This window comes from Anguilla rostrata, chromosome 9 (genome assembly GCF_018555375.3).
Source record: "Anguilla rostrata isolate EN2019 chromosome 9, ASM1855537v3, whole genome shotgun sequence".
Lineage (NCBI taxonomy): Eukaryota > Metazoa > Chordata > Actinopteri > Anguilliformes > Anguillidae > Anguilla > Anguilla rostrata.
This window is the reverse complement of record NC_057941.1, coordinates 3,325,927-3,341,887: the sequence shown is the minus strand read 5'-3', so window position 1 is coordinate 3,341,887 and position 15,961 is coordinate 3,325,927. Positions and strand designations below refer to the sequence as shown.

General features: G+C 42.7%; 1 protein-coding gene and 1 long non-coding RNA gene across 4 annotated transcripts; one reads left to right on the top strand and one right to left on the bottom strand.

Moving 5' to 3' along the window:
- Window positions 1-65: 65 nt before the first annotated feature.
- On the bottom strand, window positions 66-12,417 carry LOC135262699 (prolyl 4-hydroxylase subunit alpha-2). The gene is made up of 15 exons (XM_064349842.1): window positions 12,279-12,417; window positions 10,156-10,260; window positions 8,594-8,690; window positions 6,486-6,637; window positions 6,155-6,286; window positions 4,880-5,119; window positions 4,285-4,463; window positions 4,010-4,186; window positions 3,546-3,616; window positions 2,793-2,892; window positions 2,561-2,611; window positions 2,393-2,452; window positions 2,225-2,293; window positions 1,432-1,528; window positions 66-1,035 (listed from the first exon to the last, which is right to left on the bottom strand). Exons 2-15 carry the CDS (start codon window positions 10,235-10,237, stop codon window positions 965-967), a joined length of 1,578 nt encoding a protein of 525 aa, XP_064205912.1. The 5' UTR covers window positions 10,238-10,260; window positions 12,279-12,417; the 3' UTR covers window positions 66-964.
- LOC135262701 (uncharacterized) lies at window positions 12,315-15,595 on the top strand. Of its 3 annotated transcripts, none has more exons than XR_010332298.1 (3): window positions 12,315-12,412; window positions 14,723-14,848; window positions 15,219-15,595. It is a non-coding gene; the product is annotated as an uncharacterized LOC135262701 (long non-coding RNA). The 3 variants fall into 3 exon arrangements; XR_010332296.1 differs by lacking the exon at window positions 12,315-12,412 and adding an exon at window positions 13,282-13,698; XR_010332297.1 differs by lacking the exon at window positions 12,315-12,412 and adding an exon at window positions 13,282-13,698 and having other exon boundaries at window positions 14,645-14,848.
- The last annotated feature ends 366 nt before the right edge of the window (window positions 15,596-15,961 follow it).

Genomic DNA, 15,961 nt, shown 5'->3' with positions numbered 1-15,961 from the left:
CAGAAACAGCAACTATCACAGCAACAGCCAACTTAGTGAGCTAGAAATACTATGGGACCACAAAATTAAGGTTTTACATGCATTTATTGCAGTTGCATAAGTTTATTTCCACATGTTTGAAAATATTGTCTCCTGCATTTGTTTAAAGTCTTTTGAAAACAAGTTCGATCACAGCTGCAACTGAAGGGTGAAATTATTCAGCATTCAAATGTAGGTCACAATTTCCTGTATTGTGTTACACAATGTGCACGCTATGGGCCAGAAATCATAAAGACAAAAAGCATTAATCTGTTATTTATATTAATGCGTGTTGAGACTTAAGAGGTTTATCTTGAATGGAAATCACTTCATTACCATAATATACAACGGCTAACGTCAATGCCATTGTAATAAATACGACCCAGATATTTATTTTGATTCTGGTGTCAAAGTTCTACCCCAGCCAGATCAATGGTTAGAATTTATTTTGAACAGATACAAGATTCCGATTCTGTTCTGCTTCACATCAATCACTAGGCTTGATGCAATTTTATCAACACAATCTTGCACATTTTGTGAGGAACAGGGTTGGTTTTTTTCAAAGGAAATGGAACAAACGTGCACTGAATTTTAAATAAAAACAAGAAAAGCTTCAAAAGAAATCTCATGGACACATTTCACAACTTCATCTTCATCCACAGAACATCCATCAAAACAACGATGCGAGGCGGAGATCAGATTGAATTCTAGACAGTATGCATCAAACACGAATGGACACGGGTCACATCTTCCACTTGGTCCCATGAAACAATAATTATGCTGCATTGGCCGTCCTTGGGCCCACAGGCTGGCTGAGGCGCTGCAGTAGTTCTTGCAGTCAGCGATCGAAGACAGATTGAGTTTGGGGTCCTAAGTCACCGAAAAGCATGCTGCCCCCCGCCCCGACCCCAAACCCAAACAAATGCATTGGGTGGGTTTTCAGTTTTTAGTCAGACTCCGATAAGCCGCACCTTCTCCTGAATTCCTGCCCCCGTGCACGGATCCACTTGTTGGAGACTGAAATCAGAAGGGTGATTCAGATGCAGGATCCAGCTTCGCCCAAAATGGCTTATACATTTATGTGTAACAGTTTACAAAAATGGTTACCACATACAGAAACACTTCTGGCCTGGTCCTTCACCAAGGGTCTCCCATCTCATCCAAAAAGGGCCAGTGTGGATGCAGGTTTTTGTTTTTCCCAGCACAAAGACACCTGATTCTAGGTGATTCAAGGTCTTGACTGAAGACCATTAGCACCTGAGTCAGGTGTAGTGCTGGGCTAAAACAGCCTGCACCCACATTGGCCCTTTTTGGATGAGATTGGGGACCCCTTGTCCTAAAACAGGACCACGTACCACTGAAGGCCTCACATGCTGAGAAGCTGAAGTTTAGGGTGCATGATGGGATACATACCCCATTTGTTTCCCACCATGACGGGGCAAGCCGCATGCAGGGTTCTGTCATCTTCCTTTCCACTCAGCAAAAGATTGTACCAGAACACGGCAGAGCCCTGGCAGGACAGACATCTTTTCAATACAGACCTCCATTTCATGTGCATTCAATGTGTGGATATCTATGGTGTCTGTTAGCAAATTTCTATAGTTGCTGCTCAAGCGAAAGGGCACTGGGTGGTACAGTAAAATCTACACTATATGATCAAAAAGTATCTGGACACCCCTTGGTCTGGGGCTGTTGTTCCCAGTTTGGACTAGGCCTCTTAGTTCCAGTGAAGGCAAATCTTAATGCTACGCCATACAATCACATTCCGGATGATTCTGTGTTTCCCCATCAGTTTGAGAAGGCCCTTTCCTGTTCCAGCATGACACACAGCGAGGTCCATATTAGAAATGGTTTCATCGAGAATGGTGAGGAAGAACTTGATTGGCCCACACAGAGCCCTGACCTCAACTCCAATCCAACACCCTTGGGATTAGTTAAAAAGCCAACTGCGAGCTGGGCCTAATCGCCCAATCAGTGGGAAATCACTAATGCCCACTAATTCTGGCTGAATGGAATCAAATCCCTGCAGCAATGCTCCAACATGTAGTATAAAGCCTTCCAAGAAGAGTGGAGGATGTCATAGCAGCAAAAGGGTGGACCAACTCCATATTAATGCCCATAACTTTGGATGAGATGTTGGATGTCAGTTGTCCACATAGCTTTTGGCCATGCAGTGTATATTGCTGTGGTGGCCACGTGCACCAACCTTCTCAGGTCTCAGAGCAGCTCCAATGGCAGGGAACACCGTTGCTCCTCCTACATCGACATCGGTCATCTGGGAGGAAAGAAATGGATCAGATCTATCAACACAAAAAAAGAATAATAAATTCTAAGAGGGGTGAACATCCCCAGACATAGAGCAGGAGTCGCTTACGTAGATTAAGGTGGTTGCAATCCTCCCACCAAGTCTCTGGAACTCTTCATCGTTGGCAAACTGCAGGTGTCAGATGTTGAAGATAGAATACTCTTTCAATCATGTCATTCTGATGGCATAGGATGTCTCACTGGAGTTAAACACCTGTACATGCATATTTACTCATACCTTTGAGTCATAGTGTGGTTCATACTGACCACCAATTCCATAATTTGCAACCTAAAAAAACAAACACTAATTAATAGGATACAGAACGCAAGTTCGACACACAGAGGATCGAGGCTGGCCAGGAGTCGAACCCGGAACTCCCTTTTTGTGAGGCAATTGCACGAACCACTGTGCCACCCGTACAAAACGAACACGGCAAATTTCCATGTGCAGCCCACAGCGATAACAGCACCTGAAGCTTCTCCGCCATCTTCATATCCAAGCCAGTGGCATCTGCTATCCGTCGATTCACACGGGAAACAACGGGGTCCTCTCCGTCAGAAAGCCACGCACTGTCAAGTACGAAGCAATGGAATCAGGTTCCAGAAGGTTAATCCACAATTGTACTGGCAAGTCCAATGCAGGGGTTACTGAAGGGTTAATTCATTTCTGGCATTCTATAGTTAAAAGGTGTGCTTGAACTTAAGTCAGATGGGCTAAATTCCAAAATTCACCCTAGGTGGAGCTCTCCTTCATGACACAACACGACATCTCCAAGCAATTAATCCAGGGCCTGTAACGGCGGGGTAGTAAAGGGTAAATAAAAAGCCACAATTTAGAAAGTACTGCTCAAAATATCCTTGAAGGCCTCTAATAAGATTACTTTGTCTCATCAATAATCAAATAATTCTGAATAAAATATATATTATAGATATATTATAGATATATATATATATATATATATATATATCCCTTATTACTTCTGTCATTTTGTGGGGAGGTGTGGGGGGGTGGGGAATTGGACATCCCCCAGCAAGGCATTGTTTATAAGGTTAGTCAGAGTGACAACTCTCGGGATTGTCCACTCAGCTGTCTGCGCACAGCGAACAGGAACTGTGGACCTTTTTCAGACCCCTTAAAATAACAGCTCGAGGGCTGGAGCGGAAACCCTGGAATGCAGCCGCAGGCCACGGATCACGTTTGCATTTCTGAAACCTGAGCTCACCTTTTAGAAACGCGAATTTCAACGGAGTAGTTCTTCCCGGTTATGTGGTCCAGGACCTGCGCTCTTTCAAGCTTGGGATTGGAAATGCAACAAAGACTGAGGTCAGTGACCTTTAACACTTTGAGGGGCAGGTTTTTTTTTTCTAATTCTAAATGAGTTCTACAACTGCACTGATTTCAGTTACCAGTAGTGATCGTTACATCACCATTGCTTTGTGATATCAGCATATTTGTGATATCACACCTTAAAGGGTTAATTTAATTGAAGCAAATGTTATTCATATTTACATGAGTACGAGTGAATTATTTCAGGAAACAAACACATAAATTATAAGTCGGGAATATCAGATGGATTCCAATGAATATTCATTTCCTTGAAAATTGCACTTCACACAAGCAGGCAAACGTTTCTGTGCAATATACTGTATGCTACAAAGGATTGAATATGAATTTCCTCAGACTAACCTTCGGTGCAGAAAGTTTCTTTATCGTGCCAATTTCATCATCAGACAGGAAATTGTGATATCTGGTGATTTTTGGGGCGTCCCACTCGTCCTCCTCTTTGACTGGGGCGTAGATGAGGCGAGGGTTCCTTCCACCAGTGCTGTACCTGCAGAACAGCGCCCTCTGTCTGCTGGGGGTCTAAAAGACATTTTGATCAACATCTTGTTCCCCAACATCCCACCTCCAGTTAATAAATCCGGTGTTGAATTGATTGACGGATGGCGGTTAAGACTCGCCATTCGTATGTTCTCTCCCCTGCAGAGCGCCTCGTACGCCTTCACGTCTCTCGCGAGACTCGGCGTAAAAAGGTGTGCCTCGGCGTCGGCGGCGGCGGCGTGAGTTTCATCCCGACTGACGCCCTCCTTCATGTGTTTATAGAACTCTAAATGGCTCGCGGTAATCGGATCGCTGGGATCTGCGGGGGGGAGAATCACGGGATGAGAAACATGGAAAACGTGGCTGTGCTCGCGTTCCGAAATTTAGATCCGAGGTGGGCATACGAGGGTTCAAATCCATTTCTGGTTTCAATGCCAACTTCTGGCCTTAGTTACTCAATTAGAATTAACATTTACGCCATCTGATATTTAAGCTACATTTCTTGAGAAGCACACGAACGACAGTAGAAGACTTTCCTTGCGCCCCCATATGAGTGAACCAGTGTTGATGTATACACCCAATTGGCTCATTTAGCCGGGGGAACCGACGGTGACAAATCTGCATACACGCCAGAACCTCCAGCACCAGAGTTTTCCCCAATTAACCCCGATTTATATTCTGGAGTTTGAATTCCATGTCAACAAGGGAAACGAGGAAGCTCCTGGGGACACCCACCCAGATCCAGCAGCTGCTCCGTGAGCCTGATGGCTCTCGGGAGGTCCCCCATCTGAAAGACGAAGGGGGCGAGGAAGCCGAGGACCTCCTTCCTGGTGACGGTGGCCTCCCTGCCGGCGTCCAGCTGCCTCAGGACCTCCTCCATCCACAGGAAGGTGTACAGGAACTTGTTGTTTCTGTGGGCGACCATTGCGATGTGGAAGGCTTCGTCCGGGCTTAAGGACTTCACACTCTGCTGGCCTACAGAGGCACAGGGGACACGGAACGGGGCGGACAGTTATTCACACGAGGTGCGCATGTACTCTGAGTACTCGGAGTAATGCAGGGCCATCCAACCCTGTTCCTGGAGGGCTACCATCCTCCAGGTTTTCACTCCAACCCTAACAAAAGTACACCTCATTCACAACAGCTAGAGATATTGTTGAGCTGCTGATTAGTAGAATCAGACCTGCCAAATTGGGCAGCCCTGGTGTATGCCCAATCCTTTCAGTAAACACGGACTACTATTTGTTTTCCCAACACAATCTCCCTTTGATCAGCCTTTCTCAAAGCACAATCAGAGTGGAATGGGGACTTCAAATGAGGTAAATTTCTTGTTCTGAGGCAGGGGTTACATTACATTTATTTGGCAGACAGTTTCATCCAAAGCGACGTACACCGAAGTGCACCCCGAAGGTCATTGGAACAACTACAAAACATAGGGCCAATAAGGTACTGCAACCCTGGTCCTGGAAAGTGACAAGAACAGCTGGTTTTTGTTTTATAATCAGCTCCCAGTCCAGACCCAAGTAAACAGGTGATGTTAGTTAACCATCATCAACTGCTCTAATTGAACCATCATCAACTGCTCTAATTGATTCATTAACTGCAGAGTAACAGGCCTGTGGCTCTCCAGGACCAGGGTTGCAGGTCCATGTCCTGACGAAACATCACGCTCACAGGAACCCATGCCTCTGACATCGCAGGCTGGTTTTATTAATTAGGCTGGCCAAACAAGTAGCTCCAGATGACGTGCATGAGCTGGATTGCAATCAGTGCTCCAATTCAAATCACAGGATTAACCCTCCTATTGTGTTACAGGTCAGTTTGACCCAGTTCAGTTTTTAATGTAAAAGACCTGGGCGAGAAACAGGAATACACCCTGGACAGGCTGCAAATTCTATCGCAGGGCACACTCACGATTCACTCACCATGGCTCAGTACAGTAAAAGTGAATTCAGTTGATCTCGGTTAAAACCACCACTGTTGCAGTTTGTGTGTCGCACGTCGTCTTACCCAGTCCTCCGAGAATTTTGTCGGGGTGCAGCATGTACGTTTCCTGCAGCCTCACCAGGCCCAGCGCAATGCCGTCCACGTCCTCGTCGCTGGGAATGTTTGGACCGTTCTCCGACAAAAACTTCTGGAACCCTAAACGACAAAACGACAGAAAGGAAGAGTTCAGATCCATTCCAGAATGGAACCTAAGCTTTTCAAAGGGATGGCCCTTTGTTAAAATAAGTGACTGAAATTTCTGTTACGCGCGTCTGTAAATCTGTTGATGCTTTTTGACCCATTTGCTCGGCAGACGCCAAAGAAAAGGAACAGGCAATTGAGTCAGGTGTCCTACCTTGCATAGGGCTCAGCCTGGCCGTCTCCTCCACGACCGTCCACTTGTGCTTCAGCCTTCGCACAAACACGTAGGCGGTCAGAGGATCGCTGATGTATTTTTCCAGGTCTTCGGGGAAATCTCCAGAAAAATATTCAATGAACGGAAGACAACTGCGGTACATCGACACAAACAAAAATGGCAATTTAGAGGACATAAATAACAAAAATATTATTGAAAAAAACAATAAGTAAGATTTAAAAAGACAGGATCACACACCCATTTGTCTGGGGTGAAATAGCACACGGGAATGTATTAAATAGATCGCCTGACAGACAAGTTGTCCGTCAATTGAACTGGGTTCACATTTGGCTTGTCATTGGAGTTCAATAGGAAAAGAACAATACAAAGCAACTGGTATAAGTAGGACCTGTAGCAGAGCTTCCCAAACCTGTTCCTGGAGATCTATCATCCTGTAGGTTTTAATTCCAACCCTGATTCCACTCATTAGCAGCTCAATGAGATCTCTAGCTGTCGACAGTGTGCTTTGTTAGGGGTTGAGTGAAAACCTGCTGGACTGTAGATCGCCAGGAACCGGGTTGCAAACCACTGACTTATAGAAATTGTTGACTTCTTGCAACCTTTAGTTCAGGAATACTCAAATCTGACCTTTGTTTTTCCATTCTACCCCTCTGATCAGGACCGGGACACTAAGTGAATGAAATCTCTGGCCAATCAGTGGCGATAACCAATCAACTGACTATCAGGTAGAAGAGCAAACCAGCAGCACTACTGGCCTTTAGGGCTAGATCCAAGTATCCCTGCTTTATTTTGCTCCTTCTTGGACTTTGACTGCGAACTTCATTCTGGAGAGCTGCGGGGTCTGCTGGTTTTCGTTGTTACTCTGCCCTTAATTAACCCATTAAAGCAGTTTATTACTCAGTTAACTGACCTCATTTGCTTTCTTGGTTCTGAAGTGGTTGCGAAAACAAAAACCAGCACAACCCTGTGGCTCTCCAGATACCAGAAATGAAGATCACGGGACTATGAGATTGCCATGGTGCTTTGTTTAGCATCTTTGATTGTCCCGGCTAATTACTAATCATCCAATTGCTGCAAATGAAGCGTCTAATGAGTGTGACTGGACTTCAGTGAATATATTGCCCTCAATGTCCTGCTCAGCAGTAGGAACAGACAGTGGATTAAAACAATATATTTCACACTTGAACAAGGTAAAAAATAAATAAAAAGCACAACTTTCAGCCAAAGAGCTGGATGGAAGAACCATACTATTATTATTCTTTTTTTTTTTTTTTTAAGAAGATGAGATGCTGTTATACAGTATGTACATTTCTGGGCAACTTTGCTGATGTTTTTCATGGTAGGTTTATTAACCTGAGAAACACCAATTACAAACTACTTATGGCAAGGTCAGGAATGTCTTTGCGCCACAGGTATGAGGTGTGCGGTGCCTTAAGCTGTACGAATGATGCTCGTCTCTGATTCCATCACGTCTTCATAACGGCGACTGAACAGTCCCTTGACATTACCATGTTTACAGTACAGTTGGCAGATTAATGAATCGTAGCCTAGCCCCCAGGAGCGAGGGATGGAGAAGTACACTCTCCATCAGGACGAATTCAATCACTGTAGGCCTGCAAGTACACTGCTGTCTATATGATAGATGTCACATTCATTACTGTTTTGTATTTAGCTGCTGTATGAACCCTGCCCAAAACGTACGAATTGTAAAGTCAAATTACATTACAGGCATTTGGCAGACGCTCTTATCCAGAGCGACGTACAACAAAAGTGTATAATCTGGTTCAAATCTGTCCACCTCTGCCAATGTTTTAATGGTCAGTGTGCACATTTTTCCCCCTTACTGTTATTTGGTTGACATTTATTTCACAGTGCGAGTATCCAGAGATCAGTCTCTTGAACATACTGTATTAACTGCCAATGTGGTTCAACTGCAGCCCCAATATTTCAGTGATTTATAAAAATGGAAAAAAGCCTGTGTTTTTTTAAAAGGTGATCAAGAACCACTAAAATAATGGATACAGGACTCTACTCTTTAGTTTGACTTCTTTGAGTATCTATACTAATAGAACTTAGAACGATGTTACCGCTTCAATCGTGCAAGGTGAAATTCCTCTGCTGCGATGTAATCCTTGAAGGACTGAATGAAATCTCGCTCAATGTCAATGAGCTGGGTCATGTGGTCTGTAAAATAAATAAAAAATAGAAAACATACAAATGCCATTAGGTCAGAGGTGGGCAAAGAGGGAATATCCATTTCTGGTTTACATGCCAACCTCTGACTATTTAATTAGCCCCTAACATTTATGCCATCTGACATTTTAGCCACATTTATTTACGAGCGCATGAATGTCAGCCGAAGCCTGTTCTTGTACATGAAATGTTTTACTGAGATCTAATCTACGAGTGAACCAGCGGTGGCGTATAGAGCCAGGTTAACTGGTGGAAACCAAAACCTGCTGCTTGCACACAGGGCTCTCCAGAAACCGGAATTACCCAGGCCTACATTAGACGGACACGGAAAATATTTCAGCATTTCAAAAACAACATGTTATTATTTACAACACGTATCATTACATCACTGAAGCATTACGACACACGCGTGTGGGCTGCCTTTACACAACTGCAGTCATTATTCTCACCATCACGAGAATAACGCAGGGCCGACACGGCTCAGGAGGTAAGTGCGGTTGTCTGGCAGTCGGAGGGTTGCCGGTTCAATCCCCCCGCCCTGAGCGTGTCGAAGTGTCCCTGAGCAAAACACCGAACCCCTAATAGCTCTGGTGAATGCGAGGCATCAATTGTAAAGCGCTTTGGATAAAAGCGCTATATAAATGCAGTCCATTTACCATCATCACCAATAATACCATTACCGACACGCCCATAGAACAGAGGTGTCCAATCTCATCCATGAAGGGCCAGTGTGGGTGCAGGATTTTGATTTTAGCCCAGCACCCAATTTTACTAAAAGGTCTTGATTGAAAGCTGTGATTAGGTTATTAGTGGAATCAGATGCCTTAGTGCTGAACCCTGTTAATCAAATAATTTCTCAGAGATAATATAAAGACAGTGGAAATTAGCCACACGCACCAGGGGTGTACAACAAGGGCCGATCTATTAAAGGATTTTGCTCTCAATTAGCTCAATCATATCTAAATCTATCAGTTGAACAAGCACCAGCCATAGCTGCAGCTCTTACTGTGCTCAGCTACAGAAGTGAACCAGCATAGTTTATAAAGCTATTAGAAAAATAAAACCAAGGTTAGCATTCGGAACAAAAACCAACATTCAGACCAGCCCTCCAGGACCGGAGTTGTACACCCTTGACATACACATGGAAGTACACACACAAACACACACACGCACACACACACACACGCACTAAAGTGCATCTAAAATGCATAACTAAATAAATCAGAGGAAAGAAATCCCATGTTCAAATAGTCTGTAAAGTTTATTATTTGAATGCTATATTCTCTAAAACTGTTGTGTTGCACGCATGTATGTACTGTGGTGTTTCTTCCAAGCTTGATGAAATAAATCAAAAGTCAAACATCACCAGAACATTTAGTTAACATTAATTAACATGGATGCCTTAAAGCAATAAGGATAGTAGGGACCTCAAAGACGTATCAGCTGAAATGTTTACCTGTGGAGGAGTAGAACTCGGCATTGGTAGTCCACAGAAGAAGGCCGATTGTGACCAATGCAATGAACCACCGGCGAACCATTCTTTAATGATATGAAACTAATCCTGCAGAGAAAAATTTTCAAAAGCAGTCAGGGAATTCCAAAAGTAATTAGGGCCCAATGTAGACAAAAATAAATCAAATTTTTTTGAAAAAACAAACAACAAAAAAACTGGAATTTTAAGGCACGCTAATGGTGAAATTGTTTGTTCAGTTAAGACGATCCCTCTCGTAATGAGGCAGACGCTGGCACCGTTGCCTTTTAAACGAGCTGGCTTTCAAACAAGCAGAGCAGCGTGAATCACCGCGTGCGTTAGCCACCGCGGACTCTGCCGTAAACTCGTCTTAACCGAACCACAGCCGCACTGACTGAGAACAAACAGCGGCCGGATCTAATCCTTACAAATCACAGCGAGAAGGCATACAGGGGAATTAAAAGTAACCCCCCCCCCCATTGCACAAACTCTGTACGCGTGCAGCCTATAATGCTTGGGCATTGTAGGGAACACGTAGCCTATATATTCCCTATCGTTTAGTCATTATTTGATCTTATGGCAGACCGCTCCACTTTCACTTTGAGTTTATTGAATATTAACTGGGTGCATCAAACATGTGGCTGCAAAGCTGAGCTCTCTCTTTTTTTAAATCCCAACATAACATGCAATTGCCAAATTCTCACTCTCCAATAACAAGGCCTTTGCTGAGTAAGCCATGTAATTAATAGGGACGGGAACACGCACTTGACTACTCAGGAACTTGAAAGACAGGGTCTGCTTGAGCACTATATGCAGGAGTACTCTGAAAAAATATTTGAAAAGAAATTCAAGTGAATTTATGGTTTCATAGTTTCTTTTTACATTTCAGCTTCAGTAACTTGTGTGGGTAATGTTAGTTTCTAGAACACTCCTATATTGCATGCCAACCTCAGCTCTTATTTAATTAGCCCAGTCTTTTTGCAATTAGTATTTTAGCTACATCTCTTCATGAACGTATTCATGGCAGATGAAGACGCGCTCCTATGTCCAAACATGATATGCTTCATTGTGGTGTAATCTATGGTTAAACCAGTATGTCTTTTCAGCAAATTAGCTAATTTGGCCGTTGCAACTGGCAAAAAGCAGCATACACACCAGCCCTGCAGGAATGGAACATTATAGGCATTACACAACTTTTTACATTGCATCCATTTATGCAGCTAAATATATACTGAAGCAATGCAGGTTAAATTACCTTGCTCAAGGGTACCTGGGAATCGAATGTGACCTTTACCCATTATACTATACTGCCGCCCAATCATTTCTGGAATCTAGAATCATTTCTCAGATGTCATCCGGTCATCGGTGGTGGTGACCTTAAAGCAGTTGTGCCTAATCCTGTACCTGGAGATCTACAGTCCAGTAGGCTTTCCCTCCAACCCCAACATAGAACACCTCATTCAACAGCTAGAGATCTCCTTAATCGTGTGTACCAAGTTACAGTTGAAATTAAAACCTACAGGACAGTAGATCTCCAGGAGCAGGTCGAGCGGTGGTTAAATAAATAGATGGATAAAAAAATGTTTGGCCTCATCAAGGACACAGGCAATGATGCACAAGTGAAGACACATTCAATTCTATTTGTAAGAATTTAATTAAACATGCTGGCAGAAAGAATAGGCTGTATAATAAAATATAATGGTTTTAATTACATACAGCATCATGCACTGTTAAAGGAATTTTAAACAGGCAGTGCTATCTCAGACTGACAGAGCTGTTTTCCCCGAGTAGTATATTTTTTGCGACAAACATAAAGCTAATTTAAATACTCTGCAAATCACTTAAATTGCAATTATGAGGCCAGGCTGACCTGTTACAGTTCCTGTAAAGAATGGTTATAAAACAAAATTTAACCTGTGAAATTCACCGGTAATTACAAAAACATTATACATTTGCATAAATTATACTGCTGGTGTTTGTACTGTAACACCGAATTTCAGTTTCTGATGAGTCAATTTGCTGTTGATGTTTCTACTCTCTTTCTGTCGGAAAAACAAAAAGGCAATTCCAAGAGTCAATACATTGACTTAAATTAAGCCGTGACTCACAGTGAGACTCCATGTTCTTGTAATTAAACTTGTTCAGCAGCATCAGTGACCTTGGTTGAGGAGATGCGCGGGGTATGCTGTTTTTTTTCCTTTTCATCGTAGAATCAGCAGGAAACGCAGCCCCAGGAGACCAGGTGAGATGAGTGAACTGTGCAATCAGCCGTTTTAATTAATTATAGTGCTGAATAACAATGGGAACTGCAGACCCTATGGCACAAGAGGTTCCAGGTTTGTGGACGGCTGACGTTGATTGTTGCCCAAGGAGCAGGGAAACTGGTTCTGGGGACGTGCAATTCCTAAATGTTTAAAACAGGGGTGTCAAATCTTATCCGAAAAGGGCCAATGTACAGGGTAATGTTATAATCCAGCACTATGATGCCTGATTCAATTAATTAACTAATCAGGGTCTTTAATGAATATGAGCCTCAGGAGTCCAACATTTGGATTGAAAGGATAGATGATTCAATCCAATCACTAACACCAACTAAGACACAAAGTTGAAAATCTCACCAGTCAATTTTCTGCTTCTCCATTTCCACTCCTATATGGCATTGACTCTTTGAAGAGTAAGTTTTTTAGAATGTTGTCTCAAAATTATAAGTCATTGTTCTAGAACAGTGGTTCCCTACCTCGGTCCTGGAGTATCCCTGTGTATGCTGGTTTTCGTTCCAACCACAACTGCAATCCCAGAATTTTAACAAGCTGCTAATTTTTCTTATTTAGGTACTTTTCATGTTTAGAGGTTAATTTACCCACTTATGCTACATTGTCAAAAAATACCCATAAACAATAAAATTCCCATGTTCATATTTTACTTATTGTGCTACATTTCAAACAATTACATAAAAGAGATACTTTTTGGACCAGTTGAAAGACTGGTTATTCAATAGACTCCTGAACACATAGCTGAACATGTATTTAATTTATTAACACAATGCAGGTTTGGCTTATCATATCTTTTTTTTGTTGTCAATGTTTTAATTCTGGTATCAACAAAATGTGAGCAAGTTTCCAACTGGGCTAGCAGTTTTCCCACAGCCTTGCACATTTTAACAACACCATTTGCTCCACTCCAATCCTGGGATTAACGAATCAAAAGAGATGTCAATAAAAGAGATGCAGCCAAAGGGCTAATTATATTAATTATGGAGACATAGCTTTTGAAAAGGGGATGAAGTAATGGTGTTGCATAATTTTCAGTCACTGTGGAAACCAGCCACCTTAATCATAGGTTCAGGGTGCAAATACCGCTTCTTTCAATAGAGCTGATTGTTGCGCAAGGGCTACAAGAATCACACTGAAAGGCCTCAAAAGAAGTTTGATTTCAGCATGTTTTCGTGAACTGCGTTGGTACATACTGTATATCATATTGGCAGACCATAGAAACGGGTCAGTCTCTCACAGTATTCAACCAGAAAGGGTGAGTAGGGGCTTAAAAGTCTGCCATGTGACATCTATTCTGAATGACGTGAGAATTGCCCGATGTGCTACAAAACTCTCTGGCTTCATATAAAGCAGGCATTAAACAAAAGAGGAATACGGGGGTGTTGGTAGTTGATGAGACCGTGTAGGATGACTCAGTGGCCATGAAAAGCATGTACTGTACCACGCCTCCTTTGACCATAGGGAATCACTCCCATCCAGGGTTTACCCCCTTTAGGCTGTGACATCACAAAATAAGTGATTAGAGCGTCCTTAACCAAACGTTCTAGTGCTGATGTCACAATCACTACTGGCAACTGAAAGAAATGTTCTAGAACCTTGACCTTGAATATTTTGAGAAAAAATAACATTCTAAAAAAAACCAAAAACAACCTACTCTTTAAAGGGTTAAACGCCTTACAAAAGCAACAACACCTTCCCTTGTCATCCCTGTTCTGAGACACTGAGCCCTGCTTTCTCTCAGTACTGGCACTGGAAAGCCTCTAAGCATGCTGGTCTTCGTTTCAAACTAAATTACAGTTACAATTAACAGTATAAAGAGCTGTTCACTGAATGGATATTCACTTAAGGACTTTTCAATGAGTCAGACCAGTTCTCAAAAAACTATTGCATGCGTAATGTTCTGTGGCTAATGGTGGCTTTTGAAAGCAGTTGCATTTCAAGTTTATTCATTGAAAAGACGGATGTACAGCCGAAGTCCTAATTGCTAACAGTGCGGACACCTAGTCATTGAAGCTAAACCATTTGCAGAAGGACTCCAATATAAAAGCAAAGGGTAATGAGACTAACCTGTATTGTGTTTAATTGGTTTCCGTACGAAATCACTGAATGTACGTTTCAGGGATTCACAATTTAAAAAGAAGGTGTTGTGCTTTCTCCTTTTTTTCTCCTCTCCTTTTCTTCAAAAAAAAAAAAAAAGAAAGAAAATAACTGCAACTAATTTAGCCCCAAGAGTCCAGGTGAAATGGGGGTGTAATTGCCCACTTTAAATCATCATGTAGATGGCAAATAACAAAAGCACAAGAGCTGAGGAACTGAAGGAAGATCGCCCCCTTCAGGCCTACCAGCGCCACGTCCAGTCACAACCTCTGGTCTCGTCGGTCCTAGTGCTGACCAAGCGCAATGATGTAGGTTGGTGCGAGCGATCACATGCTGTACACGGTCACTGATGATGTTTACATCACAGTTGGTCAAGGTGTGAAATAAATAAATCTGTGTCCTGTTCTTATGCTGACAGTGTTTTGACTCCATGTGCCAAGCCTTTATCAGCCAGCTATAAGCCTGAAGACAGCAGCGCCGTTCGGAACAATAAACCGGCAGACTGCATTTCTGTTTAAAATTTTTTTTTAAGTATTCTATATTTCTCTTACCATGAGCCAAGACTAGAAAGTTGAAAACCCATAATATTCCTGTCCTTTGGTCTGTTAGCTTAAGGCAGACTTATTTCATGTTTAAATATCCTTTCTTTCTTTTTCTTTTTCTCTGCTAAACACACAGACAGACGTATGCTGTCGCTGATGTTGCTGGTTCTGAAAGCTGGTTATAACAGCCCTGAGAGAACGCGCGACTTGGCAGGGAGTCTCCATTCCTGTTTCTGGCCAGGGGTTCGAGGAGACTAGAAAAATATCAAGCTGTCGGCATATCTAAGGGGAACGGACGGACATGGCCAATAAATATAAGAGGAAGGAACAGCCCCTCCTGTGCATAATGATTTAAAAATAACCCTGCGGTGTTGCAGGCAGAGAGAAGAGCCTTGTGCTGCACTTGATCCCGTGGAGTAGCCATTCTGTAACTCACCGGGGGGATTCCGTACTTCATTTTATATTAAATATCATCAATGCTTCAACTCAACACGACCTCGCGTTTGTAATCTGAAATACGTGGAAGGCAAAATCATTCAACATTGATACTCAGAATAATGAAGTAAGAAATATACGGTTTTTGCATCAAAATCAAATAATAAAAAAAAAAGTTTATTGTGTGTTACCGAAAAACATTTCCAACCGACCACAGAAAATATTACAAGGCAATAATTTACACTGGTTATAAATAACTCCCAAAGGGTTTTAAAAGTAACATTTTTTTATTGGGCTTAATTGTTAGGGCGGCTCTCGTGTATTTTTAAGGCACGAACGGAGGCCGGTTTTAAAAGGGTAAAAGCGGTGACGGACATTCCGACCAGAGCCGGCGGACCGCGGGCGTGTCCACAGACCTCCACACATCCCGGCATTCCGGTTCTG